This window comes from Perognathus longimembris, chromosome 21, assembly GCF_023159225.1.
Source record: "Perognathus longimembris pacificus isolate PPM17 chromosome 21, ASM2315922v1, whole genome shotgun sequence".
Lineage (NCBI taxonomy): Eukaryota > Metazoa > Chordata > Mammalia > Rodentia > Heteromyidae > Perognathus > Perognathus longimembris.
This window is the reverse complement of record NC_063181.1, coordinates 1,389,943-1,413,859: the sequence shown is the minus strand read 5'-3', so window position 1 is coordinate 1,413,859 and position 23,917 is coordinate 1,389,943. Positions and strand designations below refer to the sequence as shown.

Here is a 23,917-nt window from a genome sequence, read left to right as displayed (position 1 = left end):
CGACGTGCACGCGTGAGGAGAAGGTCAGGTTGCCCCTCGTGTGCAGTTGGCGGAGCCAAGCAATGCGCACAACAGCTCGCGGGGAGGGACGGGAACGCGAGGAGGAAAGTCACTGCCTGGGGTCCTCAGGTGATGCCAAGTCTAGAATGTTCCAGGGTCTTGGGGCCCTGGGGGCTGGGGTGGGCTCTGTCAATTCCTGGCCCAGGAGCTCACAGCTCACGGGGCCCTCTGGGGGGTCCCCACTTTTCCTCTGCAGTGATTTCCTGAAGAGCCGCGTCTATCGCTGCCTCTTGGGCCCCCCACACCCCCCAACTGGGAGGCCCCCCTGTGTTTAGGGTGCATCTGCCCGTGCAGATCCCTGTCTCCGGGATCGACTCCAGAACTTACTACGTGATTTGACTGTGGGCACGGTTCCTCTGGGGGTAGCTCACCATGCGGGGGAGCCCCCGCTCCTTCCCGGGAAGGCTGGACGTTAGCGCGGCCACAGCCTCCCTGCACCACCCCCCCGCAAGGTGGGATGGCCACGCTGTGGAAGAGCGGCTGCCAGGGAGGGTGGGAGCGGCCGAGCTCAGGCCTCAGCCTCCATCTGTGGGTGTGAGTTCCAAACCACCTAGGAAGGACCCACCTGCCAGGGGGGGAGGCGGGGAGGGGGGGACGGTAGGCCCACGGCACTTGGAAAGACCGTCCTGGGTGCTGAAAAGAGACTTGGAGGATCTCCAGACACGTGGAACAAACACGGTCCCAATACCAGCACCAGTGGGGTCCGTGAAGCCTGGGGTGGTTGTGTTCACATGGAAAGTACACTAATAGTCAGGAAAAGCAAAACGCCACACATGGCCACTGGTGAAACACCATGTTCCTATGCAAGGGCAGACACGATCGTGTCGCCCTTCAAAGATAACTGAGTGGGTGTTCCAGAGGAAGGAGTGCTTAGCCCGTTAGATATGTCAATGTTTTACTTTCTAATTGGTACATTGCCTAAGTATTTGCACAGGAGATAAGGAGGCACTGAAGTTACATTCCCCAGCCCTGGCTTTCCAGGCAGTTTCAAGTGTTAGAATGCAAATAAGCGTGCTCATTGTCGAAAGAGCAGAGAGGTTGTCTCTCAATTCCCTGGTGTCACTGGCCATTCCCTTTGGGAAAGGAAGTGAGGTGGGCATGGGGACCTGGACAGCTCCAGGGACACATGCGTACTCCCCAGCCCGGGGACACGTGTGTAATCCCCAGCCTGGGGACACGTGTGTAATCCCCAGCCTGGGGACACATGTGTAATCCCCAGCCCTTGGGACACGTGTGTAATCCCCAGCTCTGGGGACATGTGGAATTGCCAGCCCTGGGGACACATGTGTAATCCCCAGCCCTGGAACGCACGTTTAGTGGGCTCGCTGTGGGCACACCAGCTTTCTTGCTCCCGGACGTGCCGCAATGGGTGGGGTGAGCCCGCTGGGGTCGCACGGTGTCCAGCTCCATCTAATAATTACTTCTAACACGCAGAACATCTTTGAGCCACACCAACAGCTCAGATAAATTCATCTTTGGGGTGCGATCTGTTGGTCCTCATCTGCCTCCTCTGTGTCTTCTTTCACTTTTGTTGCCCTCCATCACTTCTGGCTTCTGGGTTATTTTGAGATTTCTTTCTAATTCTCTCTTGCAGTACTCTGTTTTACTTTATGGAAAGTACTGATCATTGTAGTCATGTGTCTGGTTCTCAATCAAGGAAGCAGCATTGCAGGAGGGGGGGGTGGAGCCCCTTCCCCCTCCCCCTCCCCCTCCCCCGCCCCCGCCCCCCCAGCGACTGTGCAGCCGCAGCCTCTGGGCCACACTGCCCCGGCCCACGCGCTCCACTCCACGGCCCGGTGCCTTTCACAGCGGAAGGGCAGTTCCGCGCCTCCCGTGCTGACGTGGCTTCAGGTTGGCCGCGATCGATTCCCCGGCATTTCCTGGATGCAGGAATCCCGCGTGGTAGGTGGATGGCGTGGTCTTCTTCTTCTAGCGTGGTCCTTTCCGGAAGGGCTGCGTGTCCGTGTGGGGGCGACGGGGGCAGTGCGCGGGGCGTGTGGCCCCGCGGCCTCGCGTGTGCTTGCTCAGCACCCCGGACAGCGCCCGAGCTCAGGGCCTCGCGTGTGCTTGCTCAGAACCCTGGACAGCGCCCGAGCTCAGGGCCTCGCGTGTGCTTGCTCAGCACCCTGGACAGCGCCCGAGCTCAGGGCCTCGCGTGTGCTTGCTCAGCACCCTGGACAGCGCCCGAGCTCAGCGCCCAGGGCCGGGTGTGCAAGGCGGGGGGGGGGGGGGGGGGGGGGGGGGAGATGCTGGCTGACACCGGAGCCCGTCGGCCTCATAGGACTCCCAGTCGGATCTTTATGCACAGACGTTGGGCACACTGGATAAATTACTGATGACTACACACATGGAGCGCCGATCAGTGTCCAGCAGTTGCTACCCGAGTACTTTTGTCGGGATTTTTGTCATAATTCGGGGCCCTACGGTTGTCACTAACACTAGTTCAAAATACACCCCGGGAGGTGCTCTCGTGAGGCGTGGGGGCTTTGGGCCACGTCCAGGCGTGTGATAAGGGTCCCATCATGGCGGCGGGGGTGGGGGGGAGAGGTGTCAGGCAGGTGGACAAATGAGGGAGGGCCACGATTCCCACGTTTGTCACAGACTGTGTGGACGTGGCCTTACTCCCCACGGCTGTCACGCGGCCTCCATGGCCTCAGGTCATCCGGAAGCACACCTCCGAGTAGCGCACACGCCGGGTCTTCCACAGAAACCCCCAAGCCGGTCCCCCCCACCCCCCCTCGGCGTCTGACAGGGTTGTTTACCTTCAGTGATGCTTCTGAAGAAAGAAGTCAGTGGCCGGGTATATTTCTCCTCTGTGAGCGGTTCTTTTTTTTTTTTTTTGGCCAGTCCTGGGCCTTGGACTCAGGGCCTGAGCACTGTCCCTGGCTTCTTCCTGCTCAAGGCTAGCACTCTGCCACTTGAGCCACAGCGCCGCTTCTGGCCGTTTTCTGTATATGTGGTGCTGGGGAATCGAACCTAGGGCCTCGTGTATCCGAGGCAGGCACTCTTGCCACTAGGCTATATCCCCAGCCCCCTGTGAGCGGTTCTTTAGGGAAGACATGGTGAAAGGCCTAACCATCGCCACATTTGTCAGGAACGCCCATTTCTGCGTTGGGGTGGCAGCAAGCCCTGCCTGTTCAGTCCGGAGGGAAGCGGCAGAGCCCAGATGCCCTGGGTCCCTGCCCGGGCGTCCCTGCTTGCACGGAGGACAAATAACTGTGTCAGACACTTGTGGCATTTCATGTCCTCCCATCCTCAAAGTTCCACAAGAAACAGGACTTTCACGGCTCCTGCTTGGTTCTTGACATCTGCTCAAAACCAAGGCGACACTGACGGCTGGCTTTTACAATGTGATCACATTTATTTATGGACTGTATTCTTATTTTGAAAACAGTAAGATTTGTGCATAATCGGGAAAGCCTACATTAGGCCAAATAATAGATTTCTAGTTTAGAATGAATTTCCTGTAAAGACATAATTCCCTGTATTCAAATAATACCTATCAATCCCAATACATTTGTTATGCCTATGTATAGTGCAATCAAGTAGATAAAACATAGGTAGGATTAAAATTGGCCTAATTCTATGATGTATTTCCCTGAGTTTTTCAAATGGTATTTAGAACTTACCAGGAGAATATTGCTTGTAATATAAACTTACGTAGCAGTTGATAGTTGAAGTACTAAAGTCTTGTGTGCAATATAAATTAAAAGAAGTATGGCCAACGTTCAGAACATATTTGAGGAAAAAAGGACTAGAAACACAAGGAAATAAATGGGCGTGCACACACATACGTGGATTAAATGAAGAAATGAATGTTTAAAGGATTGAGAATTTTCCCCCAACTATGCCAAGTATTTTTTCATGAAACTTTTAAATCACTTGTGCGAGTCTATTTTACAGACGATTCAAGTGCGCCTTTTTGCATTTCGGTGGTATGGAGTCATATTCCACTTGCAGGTCAGTGGGGGCTGGGGAAGAAAGCTAGTCCTAGATCAGGTAAGTCAGCAGTCAAAATCATAGATGAGATTTTCTTCCATACACGGCGGTGCAGCCGACAATGCCAAATGGGAGTCCTGGAAACCAACGGCGGAATCTCCTTGGCCGCGAGTCTCCGGCTATCTATTACTCTTCACCAACCATTCCCAAATTCAGCCCACACGTGTGCAGGCATTTCCAGAACGCCCGTGACGGGCGAGGAAAGCAGCCAGGTCGAAGGCACGCCAAGGCCCACGGCTTGAACAGTCAGCCCGCCCGTGACGCCACGTCGCCGATGGTTTAGCAGTGGCCTTGCACCATCCTTGAATATTTCATCACTGGGTCTCGGAGTCTGGCACACAACAGCTCCAACACACCGCCGGAAGTCACGTCATTTATAGGTAGCCGGGCAAATGTGGTCCTTCCCAGCTCGTACCAGCCAAGCATCAGCCGTCCCAGACTTGTTCCCTGGAGAGATCCTCCCCCCACCCTCCGGGCCTGTGCCCTGGCAATCTGAGATCTGAGCGGTGCCGCCGGGGGCTCGAGGCCCCGGTCCCGGAGTCGGGCTGCACCACGCGGAGCCTGAGGTCCTGCATCTCTAACCACCGCGGGGCTGCGCCCCCAGCCTGCGCCGGGAGCCGTGGGTGGGACTCAGACCCACAGGGCCGGGTTCTCTGAATGGCGGGGTGTCGGCCGAGGCACTGGAGAAGGGGGCTCGCGTGAGCACTCGGTCCACTCCTCTCTCCCGATCACTGCCTGCGCGAGGACGTCTTCATTCTCGGGGCGTCTCCCCGTCTCTGTTTGCTGCTCGGGTAGGATGCGGGCCTTCACGTGGTTGCACAACGGCCTTGGAGCGACTCAGCCAGGCTGTTTTTGTGCAGCAGATGCCCTGCGGCGAGCGCGGCGTCCAGCGCAGTCCTGTCCGGCAGCTGAGGGGAGCCGGGCATCCGCGCGGAGGTGTCCACCAGCAGCGCCCCGAGCCCTGGCTGCCTCCCGCCGCCATGACGGCTTTCTCAGAACGTCTTCCCCCGAGGGCCTTCCAGCCAAGAATGGCTTCCCGAAGAGCTGGAACATGAGCCCACCAAGCCTGCTGCAGACAGAGCCATGCGGATGGGGCTGACGGTTGAGCGAGGACGGAGGGGGGGAAGGGAGAGGAGTGGAGAAGGGGGGAAGGGAGGGGGAGGAGGAAGGGAGGAGGGGAAGGGAGGGGGAGGAGGGGGAAAGGGAGGCGGGGAGAAGGCGGGAGGGGAGGGGAAGGAGGAGGGCAGGAGGAGAAAGGGAAGAGGGGGAGAGGGAGGAGGGGAGGGGAGAAGCGGGGGAGGTGAGGGGAGACAGGAGGAGGGGAGGGAGGGGGAGGGAGGGGACCTGGGTGAATTGACTTTGTGGGTTTATCTACTGCATAGCCCAGCGACTTCCCTCTAAGCTCTTTGTGCCGCTTTCCTGTTGCTTGCTTCTCTCCGTAGCTACTACGTACTGCTGCACATCCTCGTGTGTGTTGGGGGGCTGTTGGGGTCCCTGGGGTTCTGTGCAGCTGGGGGCGTCCCTTGCATGTCAATGGCACACGGTGACACGGTGTCCTGGGGTGGAGAGCCTGAGGGGTCGGGTGTCCTGGGGTGCAGAGCCTGAGGGGTCGGGTGTCCTGGGGTGGAGAGCCTGAGGGGTCGGGTGTCCTGGGGTGCAGAGCCTGAGGGGTCGGGTGTCCTGGGGTGCAGAGCCTGAGGGGTCGGGTGTCCTGGGGTGCAGAGCCTGAGGGGTCGGGAGGTTGCTAGTCACGGCCTGCGCTGGACGGCGGGGGGTGTGGACGTCACGCCCCTCGTTGGTTCTGTGTTCTTCGAGACCGGCCTGGCGTGCGATGCGTAGACTCGGGACGGGAGGGGACCCGGCCCTGGCGGCCATCGGTCCGCACGCCCTGGCCCGGGCAGGTTGCCCAGCGCTGGCTTCCGCTCGGCCGTCGGTGACAGATGAGCCCCTCAGTGCCGTCTCCTCAGACGCGCCAGACCCACCCCACCGGCTGCGAGGGTACCGGACCCCAAATCCCCCCTCCTTGCCCACCCCTGGGCTCCTGCGAGGAGCACGGTGGCGAGAAAGAGAACTCGGGGACAGCGAGCTGGCTTTGATGTTTTCCGTCTCTCCCCGCATCCGGTAGGGAGCGGCGGAGTGGGCGTGCGGGCGTGGAGCTCAGCTCACGCTCACGGAGCGCGGTGCCCGGTGGCGGCGGGCGGCCCTGTGCGGGGCTCCCCTACTGTTGGTGACGGGCGTGCCCCGTGCACAGGCGTGAGCGAGGGCGCCGGGGCTGGGGCGTTCACACTCCCGGCCCGCCTACGCGAGGGCCCAGCCCCCCAGCCTCACGCTCACCGTCGGGAAGCTGCACCCCAAGCCTCACTTTCCTCCTTCTTGCTGGTCCAGTCTGCACCTCTGGATGTATTTCTGTTTTCTGTGAGCGGAACACCGCAGGGGAAGCTCAGACCTGAGCAGAAAGCGGGGGCGAGGACAGGAGCCGTGAAGGAGGAAGCAGGGACCAGCCGTGAAGGAGGAAGCAGGGACCCTCCCGGCCCTGAGACACAGCCGCGCGCCGCTTTCTTCTCGGAAACGCAGGGTCACGGCGACGCCGTCTGTCCTCGTCACCTGGCGCTTTCTCTAAGGAAGGAATCGACTGCTGTGCCGTCATTAACTCACACAATCTGCGCCCTAATGACTTCCGGGGAGAGTTGGGTGGCGGAGTGTACGTGTGAATTGGAAAGGTGCGTTTGGGGCTCTGAGTCACACTCTTGAGAGGCAAGAAATCGGGGGTGAGAGACGGCGAGGGGCGGGGCAGGCTGAGCCCTGCCCTGATGGCTTCCCGTTGCCGTGACAACCGGCCCGGCGCCACCTGATAATTGCTCTCCTGCCTTGGTCACCTCACGCCTGTCTGCTGGGTGGCCTGCCAGGTCCCCCTGCAGCCCAGGACGCGGGGTGTGGGCCGACCTTTCGCTCCGGATGTCCTCACGGTCCAGGGTCGTCGACAGCCGTGTCACCCACGACACGGCCGCGGAGGTGTCGGTCTCATTTCTGATAATTTTTAGCCCTGCAGCTTCTACTGACGGTTCCCAAGTTAGATCAGCTGCAGCTTCCGACAGAGACAGAGAACTATAGAAAGTCAGAACCGAGAGAGAGCGGGAGGAAAGCCGGGGCAGACCCACCCGCAGCCCACTGAAGGAGGACAGGCCCCGAGTCAGCCCTCGGTACCAGCACCTGAGAAAAGGTCAGACCCCAAGTGCGACTCAAGCAGGAGAGCGCTCTTGTAAGTTGAGTGAGAGCACAAGGCCTGGAGTCTACGTGCGGGTCCCGGCCCGCAGAAACGGAGATTGGATAGCACACAGTTTCACGACGTGTGTGTTTTAGAATACCGATGGCACTAAAGATTGCCAAGAGCAATACACGGCTTTATATGCAAATCAACAGTAGATCACTGCCCAGCCTCACCGACTGAGCGCCATTGTGTCACCATGTCTCCGTTCTCCTCGAGACCCAGGGCCGCCTTTCCACCCCTCCGTGGGTATTCTCGGTGCGGGGTCAGCAGGCCTCCGCCGGCTTCCTCGGTAGGAACGGAGATGGCTCATGGACATGGCTAACGGTAACGGAAGATGAGCCCATCAACACCACCTAGGACTTGTAACGACTGTTTTGTGGAGCTGGAGCTGACCCTGGCAGGAGGGGCCGCATCCCCTCCTTCCAGCCAACAAGCAGCGGTGAGAACGTCATCGCCCACCCATTCTGCATCGTCTCTCCACGGCCGCCAGCCCCTCGCCTCCGGCTCCCGCGCCCACCTCAGCGCTCAGCGGCCCCGCTCCTACCTTGCCCTTCCGCCGGTGCGTGGCTTCCTAGGGAAAAGGAAATACACACATCTTTACTTTTTAGCAACGAACCCTTCTCCCCTTTCTAGCTTATCAATCTTTCCCTAGGCCATTCTGTATTCTCTTCCTGTTTATATAGCTACGCGGATTTTCTTTAGTTTTTAACCGGCGTGGTGTTTGAAGTGTGCCTTTCAGCAGGTTGGTTTGCAGATAAGGATCACGTAGAGAGGATACGGGAGACGTGACAAATGTCCCTGCTGCGTGGCCGCCTTGGAAGGAAATCCGCCCTCCCTGATTGAGAGGCAGAGTCGCCAGGCTGGTCCATTAGCACTAAGGCTTTGTGGTTTCAGCCAAACATGAAATAATTTTGGTATATATTTCCTCAAACATAATCCACACGTTCTGGGTTCCTGTGTAGAATTCTTGGTTGTTTGTTGTTAGAATTAAGAGCTGAGATGGTGTTTTCTTCTAATGTTCACACAGCTGTATTTTGTCGAATGGACTATAAGGAGCAACAGCAAATGTCTATTCTGACCCTTCTAAGGCTTGTACTAATGAATATCCTATTTTATTTCCATTGATTGATTCTGCAGCCTTTGTGATATCCTAATGTCAGTATCTCCCGCTTTGCTCTAGAAAGCAATACGTTTACCCTGCCATCCCTTGATCTTTTGTGCATTACCCCTCATAACTAGTAGGTAATTCCACACTTGGGCCCGTGGACGTCAATGTGAATTCTGCATTTTACCACATCTAATAATGTTCTCATCCTTTCCCTAGCCATTGTTGTCTTGTGGCTTTTAAAGTCCCAGTCTCTTGTTTTTAATAAGTATTCTTCCCACTTGGACATGTCTGAGAACACATTTCAATAACTTTGCGGGTCTGCTTGGGATTCCGGTGCTGGTTTGAGGGGAAGGCAGAGGGCTCCTGTTAGAGCTCTGCCTGCTTCTCCCTTTCCACACGGAGGAGCTTCGTGAGCTTCCGGGAGCTTCTGTGAGTCTGCTTCACCACTGTTGCTTGTTTGCTTACTTACTTTCTCTGCTGCTGTTCTGCAAACGCTCTGTGTCCTCGACACTTTCATTGGGGTTTTTGATGGCTGTTTTTTGAGGGAATTCTTTATGATGTTAGTTACTCTTCTCTATCCATGACAGACATAAAACAACACAGAAATGAAGAGGGACATACGCAGGTAGAGAAGTTTATCTGGAAACTTAAACCCTCAAAGGCCGTTGCAGACGCGACAGGAGTTCGGGTCTGCGGAGTCCGCGAGCAGACAGGTTTCCGTGTGCTGTGAAGGCAGCCGAGCGTGGCTGGCGGCCGCGGTCGCCCTGTCCCGAGGCTGCGCGCGCTGGGCGCGAGGGTGGGAGAGAAACAAACCCCACCGCAGGTGTCGGGGCCCAGGGGGAACCCTGTGGTTCTGAGCTGCAGAAGAGGAGGCGGGAGGGAGGTCCCCCCCTCCCCTGGACTCCCCAGCTTTTATGCAGCTTCCAAGCGGCAGGGGGTCTGAGGAGGGGGTGAGGAGGAGCGGAGCCGGTGCTGCAGTCATTCACGCGGGGTGGGGGGTCCCCTCAGCCAGCGGCTCACCACCCCCAGCAGATGCTGCGCCTGGAGTCACCCACCGCAGAATACCACAGGGGACTGGGCGGCCCAGCATGGTGCTGGCAAGCTCCACCCGGAGGGAGACCTTGGAGTGCCTGCCCACGTCCTGCGGCCCCCACGGGCCCCCCAGAGCCCCCCCAGAGCCCCCCACGGGCCCCCGTGTGGAGGAATGCGCTGCCATCTGCCCCTCCCTGTGGGACGCTGCCTGCCCTGAGCCGCTCAACTTCTCACAGCCACCGACTGTGGCAACGGAACAGAGCCGCGTTTGAAGTTCCGGACGGATCCCTTTACACGTGTGGGACGTGGAGTGTGAGAACCGTCACACCCCCTTCCGGGGTGGGGTCCCTTCCCGCACCCCGCGGTAACGCTGTGTGTGTCTGAGGGGAGTGTGGGTGCCCAGTCCCACACCCCACATTAGCGCTGTGCGGACGTCCGTGTCCAGCCTCTGGAGCAGAAGCTTTGGGTCAGGTTATCCCTTGATCATTAAGCTCACTTTTCGGTCATTGTCTGATTGGCTTTAGCAAGGTCAAGCAAGCTATTTAAAAACTCGTAAAGTATTTGATAATTAACATTTTTAAGTGCAAACCTGCTTTTAAAATGTATAATGCGTTGCCATTGACAACAGTGATGGTAATTCCCAGATGTGGACTAGCTGTGCTTTCTACAAGGAGATTCACCGATGGGAAAACTTTTCCTCTGATAAATCAATGAAGGACTCGGAGTTCTGACACCTTCTATTTTCTAGGGTCCTTTGCTTTCTGCTGTAAGTCCTCATTTCTATCTTGTGGATGTCAGGCACGCAATTATTAATGAAGGCTCTTATAAATAATCGCTTTCAAAGATGTAGTAGCTTTTCACACGTTCTATTTATTTGTCTGTTTATTTGTTTATTGATATCTTTAGCTGTGTGTAGGGGTGTCACTCGTCAGTTTATAAATGCAAGGCGTCTTCACCAATGTCACCCTGCCCTCCTTCTCCCCCATCTCCCCTGACCCACCCACCCACCCACCCACCCAAGTTGCCTGGTTCCATCTTCACCTATGTGCATTGACCGTTACGACTGCACGCGCCCACCCTACCTTGCCGTTCCTCTGCCCTCTCCTCGCCCTCCCTCCCCAACATCCCACCTTCTAGCTTCCAGCTTCCTGGTACCCAGGTTGTTACACTGTGCGTAGGACTTCCACCTGCGTCCTGTGCCCTGGGTATCCAGGAAGACAGCTTCACGACCGCACCGAGATCTAGAGAATTGCCCGCACATGCAGAAAATGCTACAGACACCGAGCGCGTTCCTCCTATGGCACCGAATCCAGACCAGATGGCGGCATTCTCTCAGGGCCTACATTCCGCAGCGGGCCGGAACCCAGGCCAGGCCAGGGCGGAGTGGTCCCCCTGGGCGGGGGAGGGGGGCGAAGGGCAGCCCGAGCCTCAGCCCTGGGGCTCTGGGTCCTCGCGCTCTGATTGCTGGACCCCCGCCACAGTCGTACAACCATGCAAGAAAAAAAAAGAGAAATAAAATTGCCATCAGGTGCTCGGGTTAATATGCAATATTTATGCTGGTGTTCGACAGCTGTCAAGTCAGAGTAACGTTCATATCAAACTGTGATTTGAAATAGTAGTTTTTTAAGTAAGTGATAATGGCTATGGTGCTACTTTTAGTGAGGGTTTCAAATAGCAAAAATAATGTATTCCTTATTAGCCCGGCTTGGGAAAACACTTGTTCCCAGGCTGTTTAAGTCCTGCACACTGGGTACCTGTGGAATGGCCCCCAGCACAGGTGTTTGATACCTTTCTACTCAGTTCCAAACTTTCGGCATTACTCAGAAAGAATAGTGAAATGCAATTCCAATGTGGCTGTCTCTGTGTTTCCTTTCCTCTCTCCCTCTCCCTTCCTCCTTCCACCCTGCCCATCTCTCTACCCCCCCACCTGTCCATCCATCCACCATCCATTGCATCTATGTCTATATCTCTGTCCCCCTATCATCTTTCTTCCAAATACATAATCTATGTGTTTTCTATCATCTATCGATCTGTCAACTGCTCTCTGTCCAAGTACCTATTCAGTGTACATGCCATCTATGTATCTTCCTATTTATCAATCTCTATCTGACATCATTTGTCATCTATTTATCTATCACTATCATCTTCCTCTATCCATTTATATCTCTATCATCTAGTACTCTATTATATACTTCTATATCTACCCATTTACCTACCTACCATCTACTTATGCTTACCTCTCTATTTATCTATCTATCTATACCTATCTCTTTACCTACTATCTATCTTCTATCATGACCCTTCTACCTTATTACCCTGGGTTCAGCCCGACTTCTGCATGGTTGGTTCTGGGTGTCTTTCTCCTTGGCCACACTCTTGGTCAACAGAGGAAGCATTGCTCTTCCGCGTGCTCCACCGAGGATGCTCGCGGAACTCTTCCCGGCCAGTGGGGCAGGCAGAAGCCAGTCTTGGCTGGCTGTCATGACGCTGATCGGCCTAACAGCATACTCATTATGTGAATGAAACCAGGCGGAAAGGCCCCACGCTAGGCCACTGGGCTAACACACACAAAGCCTGGCTCCCCTTCTCACGATTAAAAAGGAGAGAAACCTGAGGGCTTTGCAGAGCTTAGTCTTGCACAGGACCACTTTTTTGAGCTCAGAAAGTATTTTCCATGTGTTTATGATGATGTTCATGTGGGAGCTATACCTATCACTTAGCAGTGACCCTTGTGGGGCGTTTTGAGTGCTCTCAGGATAAACCATATTTGGGGCTGGGAATATGGCCTAGTGGCAAGAGTGCTCGCCTCTTATACATGAAGCCCTGGGTTCGATTCCCCAGCACCACATATACAGAAAATGGCCAGAAGCGGCGCTGTGGCTCAAGTGGCAGAGTGCTAGCCTTGAGCAAAAAGAAGCCAGGGACAGTGCTCAGGCCCTGAGTCCAAGCCCCAGGACTGGCAAAAAAAAAAAAAAAAAAAAGGATAAATCATATTTGCTGCAATCAAATTTCCCATTGCTTTTTGAGTTACTGTGTAGTTCATCCAAACACCCCAAATGTTAAATCCTTCATAGATACTTGGAAAATAATGCCATTGGGGTTAAATTTTATTTTTATTTCTGCTAACAAATAACTTGGAACAGCTATAAATGTTGAATTTCATAAAATTCTACACTTCAGCATTCCCAAACGTCTGCGACTATCCATGAGATATTTGAAGAAGCTTGGGAGGATCTGAAGTCCGTTGGGGCTCGGGAGCAAATTCTAATAGTGAAGTTGATGCATGTTCTCATGAGCCCAGAAAGTTCTCGTGACGCCAAGGCCGCTGTCCTGTGCTCTGACCCCAGGTCATCAAACTCGCCTTCGAGGAGTTCGAGCTGGAGAGAGGCTACGACACGCTGACGGTGGGGGACGCAGGGAAAGTGGGGGACACCCGGTCCGTCCTGTACGTGTGAGTATCGCGGCCTCGGCCCCTGCCACGTGGACGCGACTGGCCACGGCGCCGGCCCCGCGCCCGCCCCAGAGCTCACGAGCAGCGAGTCCGCTGCCTCCCTGGGCACCGCCAGGACTTGGGAAAGACCCGGTTCCCTTCCGATCCCTTCAGCCATGCTGAGACAACCACAGCGGGCCCCGTCTCCACTCCCCTGCCCCCCTCCCCACCCCCCCTTCTCCACTCACCTGCCCCCCCTCCCCTGTCTCCATTCCCCTGACCCCCTCCCCCCTCCCCTGTCTCCACTCACCTGCCACCCTCCCCCATCTCCATTCCCCTGCCCCCTCCCCCTCCCCTGTCTCCACTCACCTGCCACCCTCCCCCATCTCCATTCCCCTGCCCCCTCCCCCTCCCCTGTCTCCACTCACCTGCCCCCCTCCCACCCCTGTCACCACTCACCTGCCCCCCCCACCCCTGTCTCCACACACCTGCCCCCCCGTCTCCATTCCCCTGACCCCCTCCCCTGTCTCCTCTCAGCTACCTCCCTCCCTGTCCCTCCCAGCTGACCTCCCTCCCCTGTCCCTCCAGCTGACCTCCCTCCCCTGTCCCTCCCAGCTGACCTCCCTCCCCTGTCCCTCCCAGCTGACCTCCCTCCCCTGTCCCTCCCAGCTGACCTCCCTCCCCTGTCCCTCCCAGCTGACCCCCTCCCCTGTCATCTCAGCTGACCCTCCCTCCCCTGTCCCCTCTCAGATGACCCCCCTCCCCTGTCCCTTCCCAGCTGACCCCCTTGGCCCCCTCGCCCTTGCTGCCGGCCCCCAGGGGCTGTGCGGTGCTCAGCAGTGCATGTGCGCATCTGCTGTCTTGCGTCTGTCTTCAGAACGTCTCCCAGCAGGTGAACCCCTCATTTACCTGGTTGCTCATTTCCCTCCACCCTGGAAAGCTTCCCACAACTCACCCCTCAGCCGCAGTGGGGGCCACAGGCCCTCGTTCCCCAAACCCTCATTAAGTGCTTTCTGCTTATGTGTGTTGTCCCATTACGGCATTTCCATACTTGCACATTCGTTCGAAGTGCAGAGTTCCAGGGGCGTCTTCAGGCGCTGCTTTGAGCCACTTCCTGGGGCGGGGCAGCTCCCTCCCAGGTCAGGGCAGCTCCCAGGGCAGAGGAGCAGAACTTACAAACCTGGGATGAGCACAGAAACAGGCAGGCAACCAGGGAAGGCGTTGGTGGCTTCCAATCTGCTATTTATTGTCTGTGTGACCCTGGAGGAAGTCATTCCACCCCTCTGTACCTCTGCTCTCATAGCTGTAAAATATGTATAATAAACTCTCCCTGCCCACGGTAAGATAAGCAATGAAGTAATGTATGAGAAAGCTCTATAGGGCTAACAAATAGAACCCTCGGGTAAAATAGCTTTATTATTACCCTAACACCTCATTTAAGAGAGGGTGTCACTGAAATGGATGAGAAAACTTTTAAATAAATGCAAGGTTTAAAATATAAGTGCAGCAAGGTGAAGCCCGATGAATTCCCACAGATTACTATTAGGAATCTAAAATCATACCCTTGTTTTTTTTTTTTTAAAGCTATTTGTTGTTGGGAAAGCGACAGCAAACGATGCGTTACAATGACATAAGTGTTATTAGAACTTCTTCTCAATGGTCCAAATCTATAAATGAAAAACCAAATGGCCAACTGAATCAAGCTCAAGTGTCCTATGGGGAACATAATGAAACCAGGCCCAGTTGGGCATTTAATCAGCAGCGCTGGAGGAAGATCTGCTGAAATATTTCCTCAGTGAGCCAAATTACAGAGAGCGCAGGCCCGGGGCTCCCAGCTGGCTCCTGGCATAAGCAGGTCAATTTAGACGAGACATCCACAAATGCTCCTGAGGACTTACAGGGTCCACAGCCTTCTCGGCGTGGCGTTGCTGGTCCTAATTGGAGAAATGACGGATGCACCCGTGTTGATTAAATGGTAGGCAGACTAGAGGATCACAGGATCTCGGGGACATGACTTAAACGAACGGGCCTTGGACGTCTCCTTTCTGGCAGATGGGAAGTTTCCAGAACATTTGGCCCGATAGCTTATCCCTTTCTTCATGAGGAGTAGGGCAGCCCTGCCTACTCAGATCTGGATTTTTAGGAACAATTTAGGGTGGCCCGACATTGAGAAGGCTTACTCTAAATGTGGTTTTTCAAATCCCCTTCCTGTTTCGTGTCATTTTCTCTGGCATCACGGCAAACACACAAACAAAGCTGCGAACTTCCGGGGCTTCCTGAAGGAAGACATGAATTTGCTGAGGTTATCTTTCTCACAGAGTGGCAGGCTCACGAGGAAATGAAATCACTTACTTAGCCGTCTCCATCGAGCTCTCCCCGAGCCTGTGCGTGGGCAGCCTTCTCGACTTGGAGACCAGCAGGGCTTTGTGAGAGGCCTGGCCTCCCGTCTTCCCTCCGGCTGGGCATAATCAGCTGGTGCTAAGAGGAGCAGTGTTCCCAGGGAGATGGGGGGGGGGGGCTCTACGCAGGGGGTACGGGTTAAATGTCCCTCCACCCTTGGTGGGATGAGGGGCCACGTCAGGATGGTGCTGCCCGGCTGTCTCTGTGGCCGGGCAGATAAAGGACCCGTTATCCCTGGGGGCGGGCTTACCCCTGTGGATTGGCAGGTGAGGGAGCCTATTATTACTCGGGCAGCGTAGTCTGTAGTAGCTGAAAGGCCTCCGGACTCAGCCCCCGCCCTGGTGCGGCCCTGACTCTCCTCCCTGCTGAACCTGAGCACAGGGCCTCGTTCTGTGTTTAATAAATGCCTCCTGGCCGCAAAGAAAGCAGTCGGGAGACACCGACAGCGGCGGACAAGCCCTAGACGTGATGGCAGATCCTTCGCCACAGCCCAGAGCTCCAGAGGAACGCTGCGGACGCCCGCGCTGATGCTTTCCACGTCGAGATCCCACTCGCCTCATGTGATGCGTGTGTAAGGCCAGCGGTTGAGTCCTCGCAGCGCAGCCCCCCGGGGCTTCCCCTCGCGTGGTTCTCAGGCTCGGCCCGCCCCCTTCTCCACGACTGCCGCTCTCTCTCACGTGGGAGCGAGCATGCTGTCCGTGGCCCTTCCGGACCGCACGGGTGGACGCGAAGTCAGTGTCCTGGAAGCATCAGGAAGGTGCACCGCTGACCCGCGTGTGGCCAGGGCGTGCACGGAAGAGGCTCCGTGCGGAGGAAGGAAGCCTCGCGTGTCCCAGCGTCTCAGTCACGCTATTCACATGTGCCCCGAACAAGGAACAAGCAAGCGCCCCTCAACGGACAGACGGACGGACGATCGAGCCGGAGGTCAGGCTCAGACGTCCCGCCCGGGGAGGGAGGCGGCCGGACCGGGGGCTCCGGGGGTCGAGGCCCCTCGAGGCAGCTCAGGGCAGGGCTCCTGCTTCACAACGGAGGAAGGGCCCGGAGGTGGAACAGTCCCGCTGAACCCCACGGGGAGCGGACGCGGAGCGGCCGTGAACGCAGACGCGGCGGCCCGGGACTGCCGCCGCGGTAGAGCGCACTCCCAGCTCGTTTGGAAACGCCGCCGTGAGGTTGAAGCGTGGAGACACCCCGTGACCGGAGCGGGGGCTGGCGTAGCAGCTGACGCATGCGTTTGCTTAGAAAAATGTGTGTGTTCTAAGCCAGAGGGTCAGGGCAAGTGAGCCCCAAACCAGTGCTCCCTGCTGGGGGAGGGGGGGAGGCCCCAGGGAGGCGGGGGGGGGGGACCCCGGTGCTCCCTCAGCCACAAGCTGCAGAGGACGCCGCCAGCTCCCTGCTGGGGAGTTAGGAAAACGCCAGGAAGAACCCCGTTACGAACGAGGGCCAGGGGGTCCCCGGAACCCAGGCATCGCGCGAGGGCTCCCGTGGCACCCCAGCCTCAGACGCTGAGAAACACAAGCGTTTTGCAGAACGGATTAAAAAAAAAATATTCCAGGCGGAGGATCTGGCTGATGGCGCAGCATTGGGGGGCACCCAGGAGTCCCCCGATTCTATGCCTGGCCGAACCGGATGAAGAGGAGTGTGGACGCGGCCGGCACGGCACGGCGTGGGCCCCGAGAGGGCCAGGCGGAGCCCCGGCACACATCCAGCGTCCCCCCGTTCACGTGGGTCCCCCGCGTCCCGTCCCGTGGCCTCCATCGGCCAGGCGGGAAGGGGCGGCGGGAGGGCAGCGTCCAGGGGATGCGCGTGAACCCCGGGCTCGGACTTCACCCGGCCAGCTCCGTGCTGCGTGTGCCCCGCGCAGAGCAGACGCGCAGCTCCGTCGCGCGAGCGAACCCCGCCATCCGCAGAGCTAGCGAGCGAGCCCCGCCAGCCCCAGGCAGCGCCTGCATGGGAAGGTTCCTTGCAGGGGATTTTCACTGGCTTTTTTCTTGACGCTGGCCCTGGGGCTTGAACCACAGCGCCACGTGTGGCATTCGCCGGTTCACCGGAGGATTTTCTTGCCTGGGCTGGCTCCGAACCTTGAACCTCGGCGGGCAGCCTCCTGCGTAGCTAGGATCGCAGGCAATGAGATCCACAGGCAGAGGAGGAGAGGCACACCGGAGAGGAGAGGGCGCGGAGGAGAGGGCGCGGAGTCCACCAGCAAAGCGAAGGGGAGAAGGGAGACATCGCCCCTGGTCTTGGCGGAGCCCGCACAGGGCACGGAACAAGGCAGAGAGGCCACGGCCGGCCGGGGGCCTGCTGCTCACAGGCCTCGGGTGGAACCTTGCGTGTCCTCTGGTCTCCTGCATGGGTAAAATGATCCGCTTTATTGATCTGAATAGCAAATCCTCGGCACAAGGGAAGGCTAATCCTAGGAGCAACGACAGCAGAACACACGCACACACACACACGCACACGCACACACACACAGAGACTAAGAGAGGAAAGTAACCAGCATGTCCCTCTCTCCAAACATGTCCCCCTTGATACCCCCTGAGAATACTTCGGAGAGCAGATAGGTGACGATAGAAAGAAGATCTCTTGGTGCCTTAGGAACCACGTAAAGTACACGGGAGTTTAGACGCAAACGCTCCACGGAGACGGAGCGTGAGATGTGCTCATTCTCTGGGTCATTGAATGCCACGTTCTTGACAAGGTACTTTCTGATATGGACACCTTTAGTAGAGGTGACCTCCCCCTCCCTGTGTTCCAGCCTTCCTTCCTCCCTTCCTCCCCCCTCCTCCCTCCCTCCCTTCCTCACTCCTTCCTCCCTCCCTTCTTCCCTCCTTTCCTCCCTCCTTCCTCCCTCTCTTCCTCCCTCCCTTCCTCCCTCTCTTCCTCTCTCTCTTCCTCCCCCTCCCTCCCTTCCTCCCTCCCTTTTCGCCTCTCTTCCTCCTCCCTCCATTCCTCCCTCCCTCCCTCCCCCTTTATTTCCCCTTCCTCCCCCTTCTTCCCCCTTCCTCCCTCCCTCCCTCCCTCCCTTCCTCCCTCCCTCCCTCCCTTCCTCCCTCCCTTCCTCCCTCCCTTCCTCCCTCCCTTCCTCCCTCTGCCCCCCCTCCTTCCCTCCCTCCCTGTCTCTGTCGCTCCCCTGCTTACTCACTGGCTCTCTCCTCCCCCCCTTCTCCCCCGTTTCCCTCCTTTCTTCCTCCCCCTTGCGCTCCTTGCACAGTTGTCCACTTGTCTTAGTAGAGGCTTTCCAATGCTCGCGAGGCACAACTGTTCACTAGCGAGTGCTCAGAGGTGACGCTCGGCGCACGCGGGTGTGCACGCAGCGGAGGAGCGCCCTGGAAACGCTCGACAAACGTAGCGACGAGGCCACGGCGCGATGCGACCACGCCCGCGTGAGAGGGAAGCCGACCGACCGAGCGCACTCTCCCTCCCAGGGATTTACTCCAGCGCCGTGAAGATGAGCGTTCTGGGCGGGGCGAAGCGTGACGGTGACCCCCGCACGCCGCCGCAGCCCCCCGGGGCCCCCGGACCTGCGCGCGTGCTCCGCGCTGTCACTCGGACGCTGGCTCAAGGGCGGAGACGCGGATGGCTCGGGGCGACCAGGCGGGAGGGGCGGGGCGGCGGGGAGGAGCCTGTCACAAGAGCGGGAGGCCGTCGTACGGGGCCACGCGTGCGCACACGCCTGCGCACGCCCACAGCACACAGAGCACCCACGCCACAGAAAACCCAAACGAGATGGGCCGCGTCGCCGTCAGGATTCCGATGGAATTGTGCATCATCGCCTGGCCAGGGCTCCCGTCCGGAGCCTTCCACTCTCCTGCTACCTCGTGCGTGTGTGAAATTTGATGCGTTGAGATGTTCAGTACGAAGCTTAATTATGAAAAATACTGTGTAGAGCTGGGTAGCGGCGAGTCACACCTGGAATCCTGACCACTCAGGAGGCTGAGGTCTGAGGGGTGAATCCGGGCAGAGACGTCTGTGCGAGACCCTTATCTCCCAAGAACCCAGAAATGGAGCTCAAGCAGCAGAGCACTAGCCTTGAGCTCCAAAGCTCAGGGGCAGAGGCCAGGCTCTGAGATCGAGCCCTAGGACCACCACACACACACACACACACACACACACACACACACACGCACGCACGTCCCTATACAAAGTGAATTCTATATAAGATTTAATAATTACATCGACAAACAAAACCAGTATAAAGCTTGCTGACAAAGAGTTGACACGCTGTTATACATAGTAACCTCTCACGTATAGAGAGCCGTGCAAAAGCAGTAGCCACTAATTGCTCGTGGCTCGGCCCCCTTCTGTACAATGGACGCACAGGGAAGGAAACAAATCTCTCCCCAGATCAAGCAAGCAAGCAAAACAGCCAAACAACGCATGCAGACAGACCTTCAGGAAGAATCGCAGGGCCAGCGCGTGCTTTCCCGTGGGTGGGAGCCGCACCCGAGTGGTTCCTGTGTAACATGGTTGTGGAATCGGGTGTTGGAGCCTCTGCAATGAGAACGTTGGATTGATGGGCAGAGGGTATGACTGACAGGGCAAAGCACGTGTTCACGCTCCCGAAAACACCTTGCTGAAAGCAAAGCTTCCTATTTGACGAGGGGCATTTGCTTTGGTTGGACTGATTTCTTCCTGCTCTTTTCTATTTCAACACACCTCTCTGTCCGCATGGTGAGCTCGGGGAATGGACTTGGGGCTCCTTCTCTCTGCCGACCGCAGAACCGATGTGACTGTTGCGTTAACACATATTCAATGCTTCACTGGAACTCCCATTTGCCTTGACCTAAACGTTAATATGCAGAGGAAACGTCCAATAAATCCAGCCAGATTCATGTCAGCTGTGCATGCTGTCCTTTTCAATATGCTCTTCCTGTTTGATTTCCTCCATGGCATTTGACAACAGACCTTATGCTAAAGGGAGATTATAGTGCTACCTTTCATAATTGTAGAAGACGCAAACATCTTGTGAAGGGGCCTGCCCATTTCCCACCCTTCCCCACCTTGGGCCTGCCTCTCTCTGAAGGCTGGTGTCCCTCGCCAGAGCGCCCAGGGCGTCTCTCCCAGCTACCCAGCCTCTCCACACTCCTCCCAGTCCTCCCTCTGCAAGTCCTATGCCCAGAGAGGACCCTGGTCTCCAGGACCCTGGTCTCCAGGCCCCTGGGCAGGCACGGGTCACACTAAGATGACATTTTAAGAGAAAGCAATGCGTATTTGAAATGATAAAACGGTTTCCTTAAATGCTGTTGGTAAGTGTTCAGGGAAGCCGTGGTGGACTGCCTGGGGGGGGGGGGGGGAATCTGCTTTGTGGTGTAGAGGGACAGACTCACCGCCATCATTAAATGCCGTCCATTTCCTTTCCTGCAGCCTCACGGGGTCCAGCGTGCCTGACCTCATCGTGAGCATGAGCAACCAGATGTGGCTACACCTGCAGTCCGACGACAGCATCGGCTCACTGGGGTCAAAGCCGTCTACCAAGGTACGCCTGACACGTGTGGTCCCTGAGGTTCTGCCTGACACGTGCGGTCCCTGAGGTTCTGCCTGACACGTGCGGTCCCTGAGGTTCTGCCTGACACGTGCGGTCCCTGAGGTTCTGCCAGACACATGCAGAACCTGTGATTCCACCTGACACATGTGTCCCTGAGGTTCTGCCTGACACACGCATCCCTGAGGTTCTGCCTGACACATGTGTCCCTGAGGTTCTGCCTGACACGTGTGGTCCCTGAGGTTCTGCCAGACACATGCAGAACCTGTGATTCCACTTGACACACGCATCCCTGAGGTTCTGCCTGACACGCGTCCCTGAGGTTCCACCTGACACACGCAGAACTTGAGATTCCACCTGACACATGTGTCCCTGAGGTTCTGCCTGACACATGCGTCCCTGAGGTTCTGCCTGACACATGCAGAACCTGAGATTCCACCTGACACATGCATCCCCGAGGTTCTGCCTGACACGCGTCCCTGAGGTTCCACCTGACACACGCAGAACCTGTGATTCCACCTGACACACGCGTCCCTGAGGTTCTGCCTGACACGTGTCCCTGAGGTTCCACATGACACACTCAGAACCTGTGATTCCACCTGACACACGCGTCCCTGAGGTTCTGCCTGACACACGCAGAACCTGAGATTCCACCTGACACACGCGTCCCTGAGGTTCTGCCTGACACACACAGAACCTGAGATTCCACCTGACACACGCGTCCCTGAGGTTCTGCCTGACACGCGTCCCTGAGGTTCCACCTGACACACGCAGAACCTGTGATTCCACCTGACACACGCGTCCCTGAGGTTCTGCCTGACACACACAGAACCTGAGATTCCACCTGACATATGCGGTCTTTAAGATTACAGTAATAAAGAAGGCCATTCTGCACACATCGCGGTAAAACCATCACTGTGTGAGAACAATATTCCCTAGAGACGTGTTATGAGCAACTTCTATGAACTCCTCTGTCAGTCCCTCTCTGGACTACAATGTTCACTTGTGAACTCATTGTGGGATGTTCATGCGCCATCATTGCATAAGAACAAAAAGACACTAATATCAAAGTCAAGCTGTAAAATGTGCATGTAACTATGGCTCTTCTGACAATGTCGCATTTTCTGGAAAGTTCTGTAAAAACAACTTTGATTTGTGGGCTGGCTGGAGGCTTGTACTCTGGGCCTCCGCCCTTTGCCTGAGCTTTTGGGCTGCGGTCTCACACTCTACCACTTGAGCCACAGCCCTACTTCTGGCTTCCAGCTTCTCGGTGGGTAACAGGCGATGAAAGGCTGGCTTTGAACCACAATCATCGGATCTCATCCTCATCTTGAGTAGCTAGAATTGCAGACAGGAATCACTGGCTCCCAACTCAAAGACATTTTTACTTTCATAATGGAAGCCACCAAAATAAAAAGCAAAACGGGGCTGGGAATATGGCCTAGTGGTAAAGTGCTCGTCCTGTATGCATGAAGCCCTGGGTTCGATTCCTCAGCACCACATATATAGAAAAAGCCAGAAGTGGCGCTGTGGCTCAAGTGGCAGAGTGCTAGCCTTGAGCAGAAAGAAGCCAGGGACAGTGCTCAGGCCCTGAGTCCAAGGCCCAGGACTGGCAAAAAAAAGAAAAATAAAAATAAAAAGCAAAAGAGCAACATAAGGTACCTGCACAATATATATACATAATAATAGATTGCACAAATGATATACGGGTACTTGTGAGCCAGCCTAAATATTGGAACTGAAGCACCCGTGCTTTCGCCAGCTCTAGAGGTTGTGGAAAGCTCGTGGCCGTGCGAGGGCTGCTGACCACGGATGTGGACGGCTGTGTCAGGAGACGGCGTCGCTGTGAACGCCTGGGATTTCCCGTCGTTCAGATGTGTGCACTAATCTCGGTCTTTCTGTCTCCATGTGCGTTTCTTAGATTGGCTTTCGGAACAGCTTTGAGTGCTTGTTACCAGTACCGCCCCCGTTACCCTGGGTCCTGGACATGTGCTGTGTGCGCCCTGGGGGGCGCGGGCGTGACGTCACGGGTGTGGGCGTGACGTCACGGGTGTGGGCGTGCTGTCACGGGTGTGGGCGTGATATCATGGGCATGGGCGTGACATCACGGGTGTGGGCGTGACGTCACGGGCGCGGGCGTAACGTCATGGGTGTGGGCATGACGTCATGGGCGTGGGCGTGACATCACGGGTGTGGGCGTGACATCACGGGTGTGGGCGTGACATCACGGGCGTGGGCGTGACGTCACGGGTGTGGGCGTGACATCACGGGCGTGGGCGGGACATCACGGGCGTGGGCGTGACATCACGGGCGTGGGCGTGACGTTACGGGCGTGGGCGTGACATCATGGGTGTGGGCGTGACATCACGGGCGTGGGCTTGACATCACGGGCGTGGGCATGACATCACGGGCGTGGGCCTGCTGTCACGGGCATGGGCATGACATCATGGGCGTGGGCGTGACGTCGCGGGTGTGGGTGTGACATCACAGGTGTGGGCGTGACATCACGGGTGTGGGCGTTACATCACGGGCGTGGGCGTGACATCACGGGCGTGGGCGTGTTGTCACAGGTGTGGGCGTGACATCACGGGCGTGGGCGTGACGTCACGGGTGTGGGCGTGACATCACGGGTGTGGGCGTGACATCACGGGTGTGGGCGTGTTGTCACGGGTGTGGGCGTGACGTCACGGGCATGGGCGTGATGTCACGGGCGTGGGCATGACGTCACGTGGCGCGGGCGCGATGTCACGGGCGTGGGCGTGGCGTCCCTCGCGTGGCAGGCCCTGCGGCCCATGTGCACCGTGGGGCTTCACCGCATCTCACCCCAAGAGTGTGCACAGCTGCTGCCCTCTCGCCTTTCAGGTGTGTCGTGTGTGAGCGGTTCCGGGTAAAGGGAAAAGATCAACGGGAAAGTGTGGCGTACAAAGTCAGGCAGAGGACGGGACACCCCGGCCTAGCCCTGCTGGCCCCACGAGAGCGAGCGGGGAGGGTGGGGGGTGGGGGGGAGCGCGCCCAGGGCCGGGCCGGGCCGGGAGGGGCCCGCGAGGGCCTCCGCCACTGAGTCAGGGAGGGTCCCTGTATTGAAAGCTCAGGGTAGAGTGGGGACCTGAGGTCTCCCCTTCATAGAAAGTGCTGTCCCCA

At 57.2% G+C, this 23,917-nt stretch overlaps 1 protein-coding gene across 1 annotated transcript in view; it reads left to right on the top strand.

Annotated features, from left to right (window-relative positions):
- Csmd1 (CUB and Sushi multiple domains 1) overlaps positions 1-23,917 on the top strand; it is an 874,507-nt gene that overhangs the window by 661,730 nt on the left and 188,860 nt on the right. The window contains 3 exon segments of the mRNA XM_048330750.1: positions 12,815-12,918; positions 20,659-20,744; positions 20,747-20,770. Of these exon segments, the coding sequence (XP_048186707.1) occupies positions 12,815-12,918; positions 20,659-20,744; positions 20,747-20,770 (214 nt within the window).